The sequence below is a fragment of the Drosophila kikkawai genome, chromosome X (genome assembly GCF_030179895.1).
Source record: "Drosophila kikkawai strain 14028-0561.14 chromosome X, DkikHiC1v2, whole genome shotgun sequence".
NCBI lineage: Eukaryota > Metazoa > Arthropoda > Insecta > Diptera > Drosophilidae > Drosophila > Drosophila kikkawai.
The window spans coordinates 28,630,801-28,650,882 of NC_091733.1; the positions used below are offsets into that span (position 1 = coordinate 28,630,801).

Consider the following 20,082-nt stretch of genomic DNA (forward strand, 5'->3'; position numbering starts at 1 on the left):
TTTAAATGCTTTTTTAAGTCAAGAAAATGCAATAACAAAGGTTATTTCTCCCTCATAAAAACCTTAAATATTTGATTAATTTTTAAATTTATATTAAAATTAATTCTTAGCTAAATAACAATATATTTGGAATTTTTAAGGCAGTCATCTCGATCTCATTTCATTAATTCTCATTTAAAATAAAATTCTTAAAAAGGATTTTAGCTTAATTTCTGTTAATAAATATTTTTATATATATTGTTTAATACATTTTTTAAGCAACAATATTTAATAAATAAATCTTGAATAAATTCTTAATTCAAAAGCAATTTAAAACCATTTTAAAGCTAAATATATTATAACAATAAATAAAAGGCTAAATTCTTAAAAAGGATTTTAGCTTGATTTTTGGTAGTAAATATATTTTTTATTATATATTTTTGTATATATATTATATTTTATTTTTATTATATATTTTTTATAATATATTAATCAATATTTCTTTCAGTGCAAGAGTAAGATAGAAGCTCTTTAAAATTGTAGGGGGGTAATTTGTTGTTATTTTTCGGTCAAATCTGAATTTCACAGGCGGCATACTACACGCCCCCCCCCCCCCATCCATCGATTAGGGCGTGTGATTTATATAGGCGCCCCGCACTGAATTCCAAAATCAAAAAAACTAAAAACCAAATCGAACTTGGAATGATAAAATAAAGTAAAACCAGTTTTGCAAAGGCGACAAAAGTTCGCCGAATGATGATGATGATGAGATCGTTGGGGGCACGTGTGTGCAATCACCCCAGGCTCTACACTTTACACATTTGTTTTAATTTAAAAAAAAATTGTATTATTTATTATTACTATAGTTTAGCACTCACTTCTGTATATGTTAAATATTTTTTTAAAATTTTATTTCCTTTCGGTTTTTTTTGGCGGCTTTGCCAAAACGGAAATGCAAGGCGCGCGTGTTTCTATTTTTGTGGCCACCGAACTCATCAACTGCAACGTCATCATCTCATTATTATCATCATCATACCCACCACCATCATCATCATCATCATCATCATCATGATCATGATCATGATCATTATTATGGCTAAAATACGATTCATTCATATATTCTTCGTTCAAGTTAGCAACAACAGCAAAAGTTGAATGAATTCCAACGTATATATATACAAATTGTGAGTATATATACATATATATACAGATATACAGCTATACAGATCTAAAGATCCCAAGGGAACGAAGGCATGAATTGCGACCATAAAGCGCAAATATAAGTAGGTATATATAGCATATAAGAAGGGGATCATTAAGGGAAGACCAAACACAATGAAGGGGAAAACTTCAAAAGAAATTTTATAGGAAAAGATTAGCAAACTTTGTATACACTTTTGAAGGGTAATTTTATTAAATATTAATTAAATATTAATAATATATTATTTTTAATATATTTTTAGGATTTAATATTTATTTTATCATCAATATTTTTAAGTTTTCTAAGCTTTTATGATCTTCAAAGAAAAGCATTAAGTATCCCAAAACCCAGCCAAAGTCAGTGTATCTCATAGTCGTATTACTTGTGTTGCTTTTGTGTTTTTAAAAAGGGTTTTTAGTTGGAATTTCTGGCATATATCCTAGGGGTAAATAAGAGGGAAACCAAACCATAAAACTCCAATAGCTGGTGGCGCATGGCAACAGCTGAAGATCCCCAGAGAGCCAAAAGAGACCCAAAAGATATTTAAGCTGCCGCCACGATGACGACGCATTTGCAGCATGTGTGTGTCTGCTGAGCAGATACAAAGAAACAAAGAAACAAAGATACAAAGATACACAGATATACAGATATAGATACAGTTGCAGAAGGAGAGTTTTTGCGTGAAAGTTTGTTTCAAAAGTGCGAGTAAAACAATTTTAAAAATTATAGAAAAATTATAGAACATTTTTTTAAAATTATAGAAAGTTTTTATATAATGATTTAGGATTTATTAGAATTTATTAAGATTTTTACCTGCATTCAAGAGATACATAAATAAATACTCCTTAAATTTTCATAGTTCAACATTTTTCAGCTTGAACGTTTTTCCAAAAATGCGTTTAAAAAATTGTAAAAAAAATATAGAAAAATTTAAATCAATTGATTAAGGATTTATTGGAATTTTTTAGGATTTATTAGGATTTTTTTTTGGGATTTATTAGAATTTATTAAGATTTTTTACTTCCTTAACTTTTCCTATTTCAACATTTTTCAGCTGGAAAGTTTTTCCAAAAATGCGTGTATAAAATTTTTAAAAATTATAAAAAAATTTAAACCACATGATTTAGGATTTATTGGAATTTTTTAGGATTTATTAAGATTTCTTAAGATTTTCACCTGCATCTTAGAGATACATATATAAATACTCCTTAACTTTTCCTAGTTTAATAATTTTCAGATTGAAAGTTTTATAGAAAAATTTAAAACATATGATTTAGGATTTATTGGAATTTATCAGAATTTATTAGGACTTTTTTTAGGATTTATAAGAATTTCTTAGGATTTTTACCTGCAAGCGATACTCCTTAACTTTTCCTATTTCAACATTTTTCAGCTTGAAAGTTTTTCCAAAAAAGAAAAATCAAAACCCAAAAGACATAAAAAAAAAAGAAAAAACCGAATCTGTGAGTGGAAAATCCCCTTGAGGCACACACTTCACTTCCACGAAACGAGTTTCCATAATGGGTTTAATGGCACCACCGGGGTTACGTGTTGCTAACAAAGTTTTCTCCGCAGTTTTGGCTTCTTTTTTTTGGTTGGGATAAAAATTTGAAATATGAAAGAAACCCGCCAAAAGTCACACACACGTGTTGTGTGTTAGGGGTTGGGGGCTGGTCTCTAAGAACCTTTCAGTTTCCACCCAAAAAAAAAAAAAAAGAAAACACACAAAAACTTGTTGTAATAAGCGATGTTTCGGACCGGAAATGTTAATGCGGCCTTAATGTATTGTATAATTGCGGTCAGGCCATAAAAATGAATAGAAATCCATAGGAAATTAAGTCATTCGCATTCAATTACGTGCCCCGCGCGCGAACATCTAGAACGTTTTGCACATTTTTCGTATGGTATTGGTAGCCATCGCACATAAACGTAAATTAGATTGATGTAAGGCAGTGCCAAAAAATACAAAAAAAAAAAATGGAAGCAACATATTTAGGTACAGTAAGTACCCCTAAAAAATAAATTACAAATATTTAAAATATAAAAAAATAAATAATAAACTACTTTAAAATATTTACAAATTTTCTTTTTAGTTTCTTTAATTATTTTAGCTTGTCTTGAATTTTTTTTAAGCTAGAAACCTTTTTAGATGCTTTTATTTATTTTTGTAAATCTAAAAAAATTCAATTAAAATCTCTAAATATTTAAAAACAACATAAAAAATAAAATAAAAACAAAAACAACAAATTTAGGTTTAGTAAGTGCCCCTAAAAAATAAATTAAGAATATATAAACATAACAAAACAAATTTAAAATATTTCGATATTTTCTTTTTAATTTTCTTTAATTATTTTAGCTTGGTTTTAATTATTTTTTAAGCTAAACAAGCTTGTATTTATTTTATTATTTTACAAAAAACCCTAAATATTTAATATTTCTAATTTTATAATAATTTAATCAAGTAGTATGGTTTTTATTAAACATTTACTGTGGCAAGTTAAGAAAACAGGAAGACTTATCAACCCGGGTGGTACGTGCCTTCGTTGTTTGCTATTTTATTTGGGGATTGCTTTGACGTTTTTTGGGGTTTGTCTAATAAAAAAAATACAAAGATATATATACATAATATATATATGTATATATAAACCTTAAAAAAGAAGACCTTAAATCGTAAAAGTAGGAAGGAGATCCCTCCAACCCGATGCTATGCCACTCGGCAATTAGTTTTTTAATGCTTGACTGCCGACTTATAGCCAGTGATCACTGATCGAGAGAGGCATGGCTGCCCTACAAAAAAAATTAAATATAAAAGGGGAGCGGGTTGGTTTTTTAAACCCAAACGAGTCTTTCGAGAACAATTTTTGTAATATTTTTGTTAGTTTTAATTGCTGAAAAGGGGCTTGTTTCCGTTTCATCAAAAGTTTAGCCAAGTTTTGATTATTTTATTATACTTGAGGGAAGCATAATATAATAATTATGCTGATTTTTTTATTTTGATAAAAAAAAACCCTAAGGAAAATCATTACAAATGTCTCTTTTGGGACACTTTGCTGCCCCCTTTCATAAAGCTTTTTTTCACTTTAAATGCGTTCTCTTTGGGGGCATAAAATACAATTAAAAGCAAATGGGGTGTGTGTGTGTGTGTGCTTATTCAAAAATCGATAAACAAATCACTTCCGATGACGACATTAGAGCACATGGCGTATGCGCAATGTGTGTGGCTTGCTGATCACCTGATATGGCGCACTCAGGCAATTTCCTTAAGCGGAAGAAATTGTAAAATAAATTTAAAAATACCTAAAAAATATTAATAATAATAAACACTTGAAGTGAAAGAATAAAATCAAGAAGCTATAGCTGAAAACTGAATCACCTTTCAATGGAAATAAATAAAATTCAACAAAATTTCCTAAAGTTCCTATTGAGTCACAACATTTTTTACAGCACAATCTTTAGCGGGAATCTATAGACTTTAGCTTGCTAATCAGTAATTTCATAAACAAGCCAAATCTATATATAGAAAATGGTCAGTTTTCCTCAACATTTTCGTACAATTGTTATTAATTGAAAACATTATGGAATTTGTTGTTTACCTAAATACTCTAAGGCAACCAAACAAATCAACTCATTTTACTGATACATAAATACTATATAGTATATATATGTAGTATATATATTTTTTTTTTGTATATCTTTCTTTCTTTGAAATTAAAAATTAAAATTGGAGGGATGAGTTCATTTAAGATGAGAGAATGAGAAGAGTCTCTACCGTCCGCGTGCTTGCTGTCACAATTTTCTGATTCTGACACTTTTCTGACAAGAACAACAACAATAAAAACAACAACAAGAAGCTCAGACTATAGCTACTACCAACCACCCCAAGTATCGTAATAATAATATTGTGAACCGAAAAAATCTTGACACTTGTCAAAACAAATCATCTTCATTATAAGATGTGTCTTTATTTCCAAATTTAATGTGAAAAAAAACGATTTAATTTATGTTTATAAATTATTTAAGGAATTGATAGTTAAATTTAAATATATATATATTTTATTCAAGTGTTTAGGTTTTTTTAATTTTATTATTTTCCATTTTAAGAGCTTGCTTTATTATTTATTAGCAAGTTCATTTAATTTTCCTTTGATTTCTAGGGCTTGCTGTATTATTATTAATTTTAAATTAATTAATTTAATTATTAATATATTATTATTAATTTTTATAGTAAGAGAATTAAATAGAATTTTAAATAGAATTTTAAATAGAATTTTAAATAGAATTTTAAATACAATTTTATATACAATTTGAGGTAGAATTTTAAATAGAATTTTAAATAGAATTTCAAATAGAACTTCAAATAGAATTTTATATACAATTTTAAGTAGAATTTTATATAGAATTTTCTATACAATTTTATATCTAATTTTCAGTTGAATTTTATCTAGAATTTTTAATAAAATTTTAACTAGAACCTCGTCTAGAATTTCTCATTACTTTTTCTTCCCGTTAATTCCACAGTTTTGCTTCGCTTTGTTAAACTATGCTATATTTAATCGCTTTAAAATGTTTTTTTTTTCTACAGTAACGGGCCAGAGAACAAGTGGCTCTGGCAAACACACACACACACACACACACTCAGATTTCTATCTATTGAGGATGACCCATATTTCTATTTCTCTAGTTTATCACAATTTGCAATTGCTTTCGACGTCCACGGTCTTTTGCTTCCTCTTATTCGCACGCAGTTTCACGGCCCACACAAACAAATACACTGGCAGAAAAAAATATAATACATATTCGTGTCAAAAATTAAGGGAAAAAGTAAAATAAAGTAAAAGTATGTTTAAAAATTATTTTTGATTATAATTGGAATTTATATCGATAGAAAAACTGATATAATAAATCGATAAAAATATAGAAAAATAAAGAAAAATATTTAAAACTATTAATAATATTACTAATTTAGTAAATTTTGATATATTGCAATTTTATAATAGGAAAAAATATAAGAAAAAATATAAAACCTATTAACTTGAGAACTAGGTAAGTTTTCTAAATATTCTAATTTTGAGTATAGAAAAATATCGATAAATCGATTTTATATTATAACAAATAACTAAATAATTTAATCATATTTACATTACATTTTTTATTTATTAAAAATTGTTCTCCTTTTAAAATGTATAAAATATTTAAACATTGTACTTAACAATTTTATATATATTTGTTTCCCCTATTTTTCTCTCCGTGCACTGTGCAATAAAGCTGAATATATAGAACATTTTGTTTTGGTCGCTCTCGTTGAGAAATTACTTTTGACAAAATGTTTTCGCATTTTGTTTTGGTATGTTTTGCATTTTTCTTTTTCGAAGCGCGAAAACGCGACAGATTCTTGCCTTCATTCATACAGAAAAAAAGAAAGCGAGAAAAATAAAATATTTATGGTAATTATTATTATTATTATACACACAATATAGAAACCAAAACACAGACGACAGAGAACACGGCTGACGTATGATATATAATATTGTTATCGCTGTCATTGCTCCTTAGGGGGGGATGGGATGGTATGGGATATTATTATTTTTAACACGCATATATAATGCAGAGACCGCAAACCTCGATGATTTATTTCTTTCGCCTCAAAAAGAGCCACAGCCACAGCCACAGCCAGCCAAGTAATCAAAGTAATACAAATGGGCGCCCACAGTTTATAAAAATAAACAAAAGGCAGACGATAGAACACAAACAGTAAACAGCAGCATAGCACAAAGAAACATAAATAAATAAAATGAAATGAAATGAAATGAAATAAAATAAAATGAAATGAAACAGCAAGTATACAAAATACTAACGAAATCTTGAGTGAACAAGGGCACGACAGCTAGAGAAATGATGGCAAATTTTGATTTTGATGCACGTCGCCAGCTGTGCAGTCAGCAGAAAACCAAAACAAAAAAAAAAAAAAAGAAAACAAGCCACGAGATCGGATGGGCAATATAGTAGGAAATATGGCAAAACATTAGCAAATAGTGTTAAGTAAGCAACTTGTAGAGAAAACCCCAACGAAATTCAAGAACAAAATTGGGAAATAATGCATTTAATAGATAAAAAAATGCAGAAAACTCTATATTTCTTGGAATAAAATTTAATTTTATAGTTAAATATACATTAATAATTTCTATAAATTTTTTTAAAATATTTATTTAACGGAAAACAACCTCCTTAAGCTCCTAATATCCTGTAGATTGTATATCCTTGATGTATCGAATTTTAGACATTTCTTGTTGGAATTTAATTACATTTCAATGTTGAATAATACTTAAAAAATTTCTTTAAATATTTTTAATAATACTTAAATAATTTTTTAAAAATATTTTTAAAATACTTATTTAAATTTTATAGTTAAATAATACTTTAAAAAATTCTTTAAGTAATTTTAATATATTTATTTAAATTTTAAAGTAAAATAATACTTTAAAAAATTCTTTAAATATTTTTAATAATACTTTAATAATTTCTTTAAATATTTTTAATATATTATTTAAAGAAAAACCCCCTTTAAACTCCCAAAATATCCTGTAGATTTCATATCCTTAAAGTCTTAAATTTCAGACATTTTTTTTTAGCAGCAACAGCAGCTGCTACTGCCTCACCTGCTGCAGCTGTTAGGTCGATACGACAGGTGGCTGCCTCTTGGCAAATTAACATACAAACTATACACATGTTTTATGTGTATTTATTTATGGGGTTAAGTATCAAGTACAAGTCTCCAAAGAGATTATAATATGAGGTTTTACTGGGTAACAACTCCCCCCCCTCTAGTAAAGAGTTGGCCAAATTATATGTACTTCATTTTTGGCCAAGAAAAGGGTCAGAAAACGGTGAAACCCAGAAAACTTAAAGACTTTTTGACTCCAACAACCTCCATTTGCATGCACGTACTTATTTATTTAATTTTTAAATAGAAAGTAACCTCAATTGCACTTGTAAAAAACATAAGTAAATAGCGCCGTCGAATACATAACGAAAGAGAAGTCAGCTAAGTACACATACACAGTAAGTGGCCCGATCCAACGATTTTTTTCTTCTTTTTTTTTGTATTTTTTGTGTAGACTTGGCGGCAGTGAAAGGCCCCTTTCGGCCTACAAAATCAAATGCTCAAAAAAAGAGGAAAATATTGTAAGAAAAAAAAAAACATATATATATGCACAAGGAAAGCCAAAAAAAAAAGAAGTTAAAAAGCGGGAAATAACACACAGAGGGAAACCTCAGCGAATTGCATGATGGGAAAGTGAGTAATAATCGTTGGTGGCAAACCAAACGAAAGATTGTAATAAGATTGGGCTTTCTTTCGGGCATGAAATTTCAAATATTGCGGAAATGAATCTCAAACAATATTATAGATGCATAAAACAAGGGATTATGTGGTTTTGAAGTGTTGAAAAAATAATAGAAAATATTAATAAATAAAAGAAATATATTAAAATGGATTTTATCATTAAAAAATAGTTAATACTTTTTAAAATAATAAAAAAAAATATTTAAATAATAAAAATATGAATTTCAGATAATATAATATATTAATTAAATATTGTGCAGTTTTTAAGTGTTAAAAAAATAATCAAAAATATTAAATNGAGGAATTTATGGTAAAAGAAAATTGTTAGAAGGCAAAAAAATATATTAAAATGGATTTTATAACATTAAATAAATAAATAATACTTAATAAAATAATAAAAAAAAAAATTTATAAAATAAAAAAAAAATTTATGCAACATAACTGAATAAATTTCCACACAACAAGTTGATTACTGATTTCTTCTACATTTAATTTTAAATAAAAGAATAATGTTAATAAAAATATAAAATATTAGAAAAAATTATTTGTATATAAATATTTCTATATTTAAAAATATTTATATATTTGTATATTTTTTCCAGCTTCTTGGAAAATATTTAAAATATTTTTACAAATTATTTCTTTATATATTTTTATATTTTAAATTATTTGTATACTTTTATATTTTTTTAAAGCTTCTTGGGAAATATTTAAAAATATTTAAAATATTAAAAATATTATTTGTATATATATATTTGTATATTTTTATATTTTCTTTCAGCTTCTTGGGAAACCCAAAGCCCTTCTATCCCCACTCTTAATGCAATTGAAACCTTGATATTATATATATATATAATTATTAAATATATTTTTCCAAGTCGCAATGCAACCACTCAACCAGCTCAAACACTAATACTTGTTTGTACTTTTTAATTTTGTATGTTAAGCAATTTTTATTTGCCTGTTTTTTTGTCGTTTGTTTTTGGGCTTTTTGTTATTATTATTTTTGCTTTTGTCACGCTTGTCATACGAGGCGTTTAATGTGCAAATCAACAAGTTGGCGGCAAAAGCAACAAAATACAAAAAGAATCAAAACTAAAGCAAAGAAAATTATAAAGAGGGAAATTTTTGCTTACAAATTTGTTTGTTGTTTGGAATGCGATCAGCAGAAATTGGATGGTGGGATGGTGGCGATAGATCTGTGGGGCGGAGGAGATGAGTCTACCGTCTCCGTCTCCGTCTCCCCCTCCTGGCTAACAATATAAGAGTTTATAGAGAGGAAATCGCAGCATCACACGGCAACCCACTCGTTGTTCTAAATAAAGATCAACAATTGAATAGATTTTATCTATAAATTGTTCTAGATACACCAACAGGGCCAACAGTGGGTGTGCCACTGTGTGGGTGTGTGTGTGTGTGAGAGATATAAATCTAATGTAATTGCTAGATAACCTTTTCACCAAAACTCTTTTTAAACCAAATAAATTAATCAAGGAAAATTTCTTAAAGTAAATTATGTATAAATAAAAATACTATTATTTAATATTTTTATTAAAATATATAAAACAAATTAAAAGTGAAGCCAACCCTTTAATAATTCTATTAAAAATCTAGTCTTTGGTCTGACATTTGATATATTATCCGCATTAATCGCTCATTATAAATTCGCCATAAAGATTTGTTTGTGCTATATATTTTCCCCCCAACCTAACAGATACTATATAGTATATATCCTGTGGTAAAAGTAAAACTATAAAGACCATTTCTTTAAAATACGATTTCTTAATAAAATGCTGAAATTGTTAGTGGCCTCTCACCGGCCACCAAATAAATTCATTCATATTCATAAATAAAAAAAAATAAAGTTTAGGGGGAGGGGGGGGTTAAATTTATTTATGTTTTAAAATAAAATATTCCAAAATTAGGGCATAAAACTGACACAATGTTGATTAACTTTTGATTTAAGATAACAGAAAATATATATTTAATATATATCTATTTTATATATATCTAATTTCTAATTTTATATATATTATAAGATTAACAATCACTTAATTTGACTAGCAAATAGATTGGTGACTAAGTCGATTGAACAATGAACTTGGTTTTTGCAATTCAAAAGCTTAGCCTTTGGTCTTTGGGTGACAAACAAAAGAAAGGGCTTTCTAATTATTTAAGTTTACGTTAAGCCTTTGGTTCTAGTTCATTTCCCTTTGGGAAATTATCATACATTTTTTTTGGATCCATTTTGAGTTGAAAAACAACTTGTTGAGAGTAAAAGTGCTGTCTATTAGCTTCTATTTGTGGGGTTTCGTTTTGTATTTTTAGTTTGCTTACTTATATTTATTTTTTTTCTAAATATATATTAAATTTTTATTTCGAAAATAATTTTTTTTTTTAATAATATATTAAATTAAAAATTTCAAAATATTTTTGTATCATTTTTTAATTAAAAATATGACACTAAAAAAATCCTAGATAAATTAATTCTTATTTTATAATGAAAAAAAATGAATTCTAATTCATCTAGGATTTTTTAAATATCATATTATCATTAAAAAACAGTTTAAAAATATATTTTAAAATTTTTATTTTAATATTTTTTGTATACTTTTTTTTTGAAAATATTTTTTGTTCATAAAATATTCAATTCAAAATTTTAAAATATTTTGGAATCTTTTTTTTTAACAATTATATGATACTTAAAAAATTTGAATTAATTTATCTAGAAATTTTTATAGTATTAAAAAAAAGAGTTTCAAAAATATTTACAATTTTTATTTAATAATTTAATTTTGAATTTTTTTCTTTGAAAATAATTTTATTTATTAAATATCAAATTTAAAATTAAAAACAATTTTTTTTTGTTAATAAAAATATGTTATTAAAAAAAATTAGAATTAATTGTTATTGTTAATAGAATTGTTTGTAGTCTTATTATTAAAAAAACATTTAAAAAATATTTTTTTATTCTATTATTTATACTTATTTTGTAATATTGTTTTCTACTGTTCCTAGAGGCATATGCCTTTCCATTTTTTGTTTTATGACTGCTGCTGCTGCTGTTACGTTGTTGAAAAGTGTTAACAACTCGGAAGACATCGGACAATTTAGCTTATTACTCCGCTGAGGCCGCTCAGCTCGATGAGGAGCCGCCGAGGAGAGCTTGTATCGCATCGATGGAGTATGTGGCCCCCTTGACAAATGTCTGTGTCTAAATCCCATTTGGCTTGCATCACTTGTGTGTGGGTGTGTGTGTGTGTGTTGAAGACACCCGGCTAGCAGCTGATGTGTCACAGTTAATTAGGAAATCTAGCAGCTTGCATAATTGGCCAAAACAAACCAAAAGGCAATAATAAACTAAGCTCTAAAAGCTCTACAAACTATATAAATTAATCAAAATAAATCTAGAAAATCAAACAAATAATGATGGATGAGAATTTCATAATTTTTGATTCATATTTTAAATTATAGCACGTTTAAATCCATGGAAACAAAAGCTAAAAATAAAAAAAAAACGAAGCAAAAAAGAAAAGAAACCGGCAACAGAAAATAAACAGCTAAGCACAACAAGGCAAAGTGAAAACGAAGCTGTTGTTAAATAAGAAGTTCGAATCGAACAAAAAACGTAAAAAAAGCAACAAAAAAGCAAAATATATATACATACAAACAAGCAAGGCAAAACTTTCGCTTTGGCTTTGGTCTTGGCCATCATCAGAGCCAAGAAAAAGCAGAAAAAAAAACAAAAAACATTCAACAGAAACTGGAAATGGAAATGAAAGACCTGAGACTCTGACTCGTCGGGGTCTTGGTCTTTCTTCTGGCGACCTTTCTTATGTCACGTATGCTCTCTTCTGGCAGCTTTTCACTTTTGGCTTTATGCTAATATTATTTATATATTTTTTTGGGGGGGATTATGTCACGACACACACGACCTATCCAACCCCTTGAACTTCGATCATTCCTCACGTAGACGGCATGCCGCATTCGTGATTCTTTTAGCTTTTTTCAGAGATTTTGCCAGCAAATTAGCAAGGCAGTTCAAATAAATTAAATAAATAGTAAAGAGAAAACGCAGAACCATAATCAAAATCATATGATCCCACACCAAATTCTGTCCAGCAAATTGTGTAATAAAAATTTTATAAAAACACCAGCTGACACCATTTAATAGATTAATTAACATAAATTATTGTATAACAAATTTGAAAAAGATTAAAACGTGTCAGGGATGAAAATAAATAAATAAATTTATAAATCCAACCTGGTAATTTATTTTAAATTAAAAAAAAAACTGCCCTAAAATAAATTCAAATAATTAAATAAATTAAACAGTTAAAAAAAAAATGTCTTAAAATAAAATAAAATATTAAATTTAAAATTTTAAAATATTTTTGTATCCTTTTTTTAATAAGAATATGTTACTAAAAAATTATAATTAATTTATCTAGATTTTTTTTTTTTATTTCAAAAATGTTAATTTTTTTTTTTAATTTTTATAATTTGTAATTTTTTTTCCAAAATAAATCCAAATAATTAAATACTTTACGTCACCTTATTTTTATGATTTTTCTTATATTTATTCAACAACTAAAACTAGTCTTATCGTTCGACTTAATCGGCAAATGATTGATTTGAACTTGCGACGCGTCTCGGGTCGCCAGATGTTGGCAATAATAAAAACTAAATATATATATTAAAGACCATAATAAATGACGCCTTGGCGGGATTTCATCATCATCATCATCATCATCATCTGGAGAGAGAGAGAGGGCCTCCCCTCCACCACAAAGTTGCCAACAAAATTGTTATTATGCACGGTGCCTGGCGGCCTGTTGCAAATGGGAATGGAATGCCATGGCAAAGGGGGAACAATAAATATATATTTAAAAATATATATTTAAAAACAAAAACAAATAAAAAAAACTACTAGCTTGATGATAAGAGCTAAATTGCGCGTAAAATTAGCAAAAATCTAGAGCTCCCAGATGTTCCTCTTACAGAAATCTGAGTCAAGCTGCTTAAACACTTACTCAAGGCGTAGAAAATTCAAATTCAAATAATTATCTTGTCACCGTGCACACATTCCAACCTTTGGTTAAACTTCTTCAACGCGATAAAAAAAAAAAAAAAGAAAACACAGACACATTGAACTTGAACCCCGCCTGTGCGAAAAAATATTTCCCTAATGGAGTGACCAAGCAAAAAAATATATATACTTGAAATTTAAGATTGTAGTGTTTATACAAGACCAAGTTCCATAAAAAAATAGTAAACATTGCTATCAAATATATTACGTGCTTAGAGCAAGTGCTTTTTTTATTAAAATGAATTTTTTAAATATTTTCAAGTATGAAAAAAATATATATCCAAGTAAAGTAAAGCTTTTTATGCCAGGTTTTAAGGTTTTAGATTTAAATTTTGTTGGATTTTAATTTTTCAGACATTACTTTTAATTTAAAAAATATAATTTGTAAAGTTTTTAACAAAAAGAAATATTTATAAAATCATAAAAATCAAGAAAATCATTTTAGGTGCTCAAAGTATTTATATTTTAATTGCAATTTAATTTTTAAAATATTTTTCATGAATTTATTTCCTCTTTAAAAATTAAGAAAATTATTTTAGGTGCTGTAGCATGTCTTTTTTTAAATCTTGTAATTTTATTTTTATTTAAAATAATTTTTTTAAATATTTTAAAGTTAATAAAATATATCCAAGTAAAGAAAAGCTTTTTATGCCAAGTTGTAAGGTTTTATCAGCCAGTAATAATTACAATTTAATTCTGTATTCCTTACTTTTTATTTAAAAAATATAATTTGTAAGTTTTTAGCCCAAATAAATATTTTCCAAACCTTTATTTCCTCTTTAAAAATCCGGAAAATCAAGAAAACTCATTGTCTGTCTTAACACATTCGAAAGCTTGCAATTAATTTCCCTTAAACTCATTAATTTGGCCAATTCTCTCTCTTTCTGTCTCACTCTCCTCTGGTAATTTATTGAAAATCATTTACTGCCTACACTTAAAAATAAATGAACTCAATTTGCAGAGTGAGAAATAACAAGAGCAAGGCGAAATAAGCGCAACGACGACGACGACACACACAAGGAAACCCCCAAAAATAGCTGGCAAAAAATCAAAATCAAAATCAAAGAAATAAAGCAGAGTAAGAGGGAAATGTTAACTGCCGATCTGGGTAGCGAATATATATATATATCTGCACTTACTTGCTTTTGCAGTTTGTATATCGCCGAGGGCGGACCTTTCTCAACCAAAAAGAAAGTAAGCAACTTTAAAGTTTTTATATTCGCCATGCAAATTAGTTTGTGTGGCCCAAAAATGGCAAATGAAAGTTGCTCGGGAATTATTATGTAAACATTGGGTTTTTTATTTGTATTTTTCTTTAGTTTGTGACACGAATAACTTGATTACAAACGCTTCCTAGTGGCTTTGATTTACCAAACTCTAAGCTTCAATTAATTGAATGTTTCCTAAAAAAAATTCCCCTGATAATTGCATTTGAAGTTTGTTCTTATCTAAGCAATTTTCAGAGGGATAGGTCAGTTTGTAGCTGACAGTTCCCTTGGGGTTTACGTTCTTATTCCCATAGTTTATAGTATATATAGTTTATAAAGCTATTAATATACTCTATAAAGTAAAGGCCTAAGCTGCCTCAGTTGTTGGTAAAATCCCACAGCTGTTTCTTCTACAAATATTGCTATTTGCAAAATATGTTTAAACATTAAGAAATTGTTTTGGGAAATGCCATTTAAAATGGGGTTTTGCTCCATTTCACAGAGCCAAAAGTGGATTAGGTTAAGCTTCAAAGAAAGAAAAGAGATGGGGAAAATCTTTTGCGGTTACTTTGAATGCTTTCCGCTATTTTCATCTTGATAAATTGCTTATAAATATGGCTTGCAATTTTGATTAATGACAACACCGGCGGGGGTCATAGACCGTAAAGATAACGTAATTGATGCGGTATCACTGGCACTTAACAGCTAACAATGCTCAAGCCGATCAATCAGTGGCCATATAAAAGTGTTAACTATTTGAAAAGCCACAGAGCAACTTGTTGAACTTTGAACTTGATTCTTGTTATACAAATATTTCTATGACTTGACAGTTTTTGTGAAATTTTTATGGCAAAGTTTAAAGCTTAACTTAAACTTAAGTTTATCTTGCAAAAAACAAGAGGTTGCCAAAAGATATTTAAACTTTGCATAACTCTACTTTTTTTTTGTATAGTTTTTTATGGCCAAAAGTTTAAAGACTTCAGGGGTTTTTTACTTTGGTAACAAAATTAGTTGCAAAATTTAAGTTTTTTAAGACGAAATAACTAAGGGTTATACAATTTTAGCTCAAGGCTTTAACTTTACACTGTAGTTTCCTATATTTTTACTTTCTCCATTCCGTTTTATTCCCATTTTTTCGCGTATTTTGAACTTACTTTTGCCTTTGGCCAAGCCACTGGCCACCTGAAGGAATCCATAGACGACGATTACCACGCAGGGCAAGGCCACCACGCCAAAGGACACGTAATCCATGTGAGCCAAATAGTTGCTGATTTGCTCCATTGTTTTATTTATTTTTATATATAAATATATTTTAATATATATTTCTTTTTTTTTGAATATATATTTATATGTATATCCTCACACACACACTCTCGAAATGCACTCGAACAAAAAAAGCAAGAATATATAGATATTTTCGGTTTCTTAAAATTTTTTTCGAATTATTATTTGTCACTTTTATATTATTTTTTGTTTTTGACTGCGCAGGCGTCACCTATTTATTTCGATTTTCGAATTCAAATGATTTTCTTTAGAGTTTTCTTTCCCGTTTTTGGGCTTTTTTTTTTAAATTTTAATTATTTTTAGTGATTTTTTGCGGCGGCTCCTTTTTGAAAGCCAGCTCTATTTGAATGTCCTGCGGTGTGGCCTCCTTTGATATTCCTGTTGTTGTTGTTGTTGTTATTGTGGCTGTTGTTGTTTTTCGTTGCTGTTGCGGTTGTTGCCTTTGTATTAGTTGTAATTGTTGTTGTTGTTGCACAAACAACGCCATTGTTTTGCACTGCAAATCTGGCGTAATTGATTTGCATCGGTGGCCGCCAGGAAACGCAGAAACGTTTTCCGCTCTCCCTCTCTCTCTCTCGCTGTCTTAACTTGGGGGGGGGGTGGTAGAAAGGTGCCAAAAAATCCAAAAATGAAAAGCTAACGGTTTCGATTCGATTTGCCGCGAATATATAGCACTCGCGAAAGTGCCGCGTCGTGGGAATTATTATAAACGTTTTTTTTTGTATTTATTTATTTATTTTCGTTGTCATTCGGCGGAGCGCGCAGTGAATTCGCTGCGTGCGCGGCGACGGCGAAACGGCGAATGAATGAATGGAGGCGAACCGATGCCGAATGAGACGCCGCCGACGCCGACGCTGACGCTGACGCTGACGAGCGCGTCGCAGCGAAAGCAAGAGAGGCGCCACAAAGAGAGAGGAGAGAGAGAGAGAGGAAAGGGTACACAGGGCGAATGAGTACTATTAAGTATTAAGGTTTGTAAATTGCTTGTCTCTTTTTTGGGTTTAAATTGGGGCATTTTCAAGAAGTTGAGGTTTTTGAAAATAATAATATATATAATTATAAATATATATATTTTTTGAAATGTTTTAAATATTAATAAAATTCATAGAATTTCTAATATAGTAAAATGAATAATATATCAAATTAATTCTTATTTAAGCTTTAATTAATAAAACTTTAATCTTAACAAATGATAAACAATTTTGCTAGGAAAATTTTAAGCAACTTCCATTGGTGGACAGACGGACAAACGAACAAGCTATACTTATAATAATTATTAAAAAAAAGAATATAAGTGGGTTGAATATTATAGGGTTGAAGTTGCCTCTTTTTGACGGTTTTATAAAAATATCTTAATTTTAGAATAAGCAGACAAACAATATCATTTTTTAATTTAATTTGTAAGAATTGATTTGTACTATTGTTGCAATAATTTTGTCCAGTGTACTCTCTGCGCTCTTGGGGTATATTCCGCTCCCCACGCGGTCGCGATCACACAGTGGGCCAAGCCTGAATTATTTTTAATAAATTTACCGGCTATTTAGCTTAGATATATCTTAGTACCAAAAGGTGTTAACTTTACTTTCATTACGTAATATATTTTTAACAGTCTTAAGTGTATTAATTTCTATAAAATGTATGAGAAATCGTTGTTTAATATTTTAAATAAATTTATTTAAGTTTACTAAGCTGGCCTTTTTGCTAATGATCCCTTTTGAAAAGAATTTTTAATACTTTTATTATGATTAATTTATAATTAAATAATTAAAAATATATATTGATAATATTTTGTTGGTATTTAATTATAAATTAATTTATATACCAATTTTATATATATTTTAAAAATAATAATAATAATAATAATATTCCCAAAAAATACAAGTAAACCATTTAAAAAGTCTATATTCTTGAAAAAATATTCTTGAGAGTATTATTATATAATTAATCCAATATATATATACAATATAGACATATCAGACCTCTAACAAAAACCCACTAAGAAGATTTGTTACGAGAAATGTAACTCCTACAGAAAGTAATGATGAAATTCTAGTATTTCAAGTGTAAGCCAATTTTGGAGGTGGAAAAAAAAGGTAAAATAAATTAAAATGAAATGGGGAGGGTCAGGGGGGGGGGGGGTCTGGCTGGAGGTCGAATGCCCCGAAAAAAACACGTACGTAGAACATGCGGCAATCCAGTGCCGTTACTGCACGTAACCAAACCCGCGGAGAGTGGTGGAGAAGAGGGAGTGTCTGCAACTGTTAACTACAGCCCATAGGCACCGCTTTTCACCGCCCACACTGGGCCACCCCTAGACACACCCCCCCCCCCCCCCCCCCCCCCCCCCCCCCCCCCCCCCACCCACCCCCTTTAACAGATACGAACGAACTTTCCACAAACTACGTCAGCGAATTGTTGTTAGCAATTAGAAGTAGACTCCCGATATATATGTTATATGGGGTCTGATCTCCCCCCATCCCCCATCGAATAGGGCAAGAGTCACAGCATTTTACCACCCACCAACCCACCCACTACTAATAACACTTAACTTTTTGGGGCCACGTCAGCTAGGAAAAGTTTGACATTGTCATCGCTGGGGAATCGCTTGAATAATAGATGGCTAAATGTGGACATATTGATTGTCCCCCCAAAGGGTGGATCCATCGGCGAATTATATGTAGGAGCCTCTGGCAGCTGAAGGCAGTTTTGGATATTAAAACAAATTATACCAATTTATGGGAAATTATACCATTTAAGTGCGTATAATTTGTAGTGGGAAATGGCAGGGGTTTTCCTTTAGTAAAAAATATTACAATTTAATTTCCAAAAAAATATATATAAAAATTTTAAGTACTTGTATTGAAAATTTCCCAAGTAATTACCTATACGTGGAGACCAAGATCAAGTCTGAGGGAAGTTCCAAGGCAATTTGCATAGAACTTGGCCAAACCGCAAAACATTTCAACTCAAAATAAACCAACTATTGTTCATATACCATTAGCGAATATAGGTATTAACCTGTATAGAATGCAATTAAGTTATTGCTTCATTATTTTTATCTGCGATTTCAGTGTTCTTTGTGGCACGACACGTGTCCTTGCCCAATTATGGTTTGTAATCCCGGGTATTTCATCATCAAAAACCATCGTCTCGGCTTTCTATCTGAACTCGTTGTCAGGTTCAATGAATTATTTGTTATCCGAACTCCGCAGAATGTTAATGACTTTGTCGGGGTGACGCCCTTGCGTCCTTGCACCACCCACCACCCACCACCCCCGATATGCGTTGTATATATTCTATATAGCATTGTAGCCTATATAGCATATATATGCCTCCCCTCCTTTCTGGTTTCAATTTGGCAAAGCCATCTGGACGGCAAAGCTTTGTATTTTGGCTTGATGCTCTGTGTGTGTGTGTGGTGTGTGTGTGTGTTTTGGCCATTGAACCTGATTCCTTGTTTACTAGAGACACCCCTGGGGAACACCCACTCAGACAACCAACGATGGGTAACAGGTACACTGATAGAAAAGGCTTGGGATGGGAGCTTAAAGTCAAAAAGTCAAAGAGTTAAAGTTTAAAACACCAAAAATCAAAACTAAGATTTATTAATATTTTTCTAAATTTTCCTATTGAAATAATTGCTATTTTTTGTACTTCTCAATTTCTTTCTGTGTAGAAAACCACCTTAATTTATTCACCCTTGGAAATATTAATATATTAATTGGATTAATTCTATTAAATATATTTATATTTTTAAATATTTTCCTATTTAAATATCTAAAATATTTTTTACTACTTTCTTATTTCAGCTTCTCAATTTCTTTCTGTGTAGAAAACCACCTTAATTTATTCACCCGCTGCCAAGCTCTAATTGTTTTTAAAACGCAACAAGTTCTGTCTCAATATTGTTATGAATATAAATAATTAAATGTATTTGTGTATACATTTTGTATAAATTTCTAAATTCCCGTCTTGACAA

At 29.2% G+C, this 20,082-nt stretch overlaps 1 protein-coding gene across 1 annotated transcript in view; it reads right to left on the bottom strand.

Moving 5' to 3' along the window:
• Positions 1 to 16,795, bottom strand: part of prage — a 33,112-nt gene extending 16,317 nt beyond the window's left edge. The window contains exon 1 of the mRNA XM_017168765.3: positions 15,974 to 16,795. Within this exon, the coding sequence (XP_017024254.1) occupies positions 15,974 to 16,100 (127 nt within the window). The 5' untranslated portion in view covers positions 16,101 to 16,795. The remainder of the gene's footprint in view (positions 1 to 15,973) is intronic.
• Between the last annotated feature and the right edge of the window lie 3,287 nt (positions 16,796 to 20,082).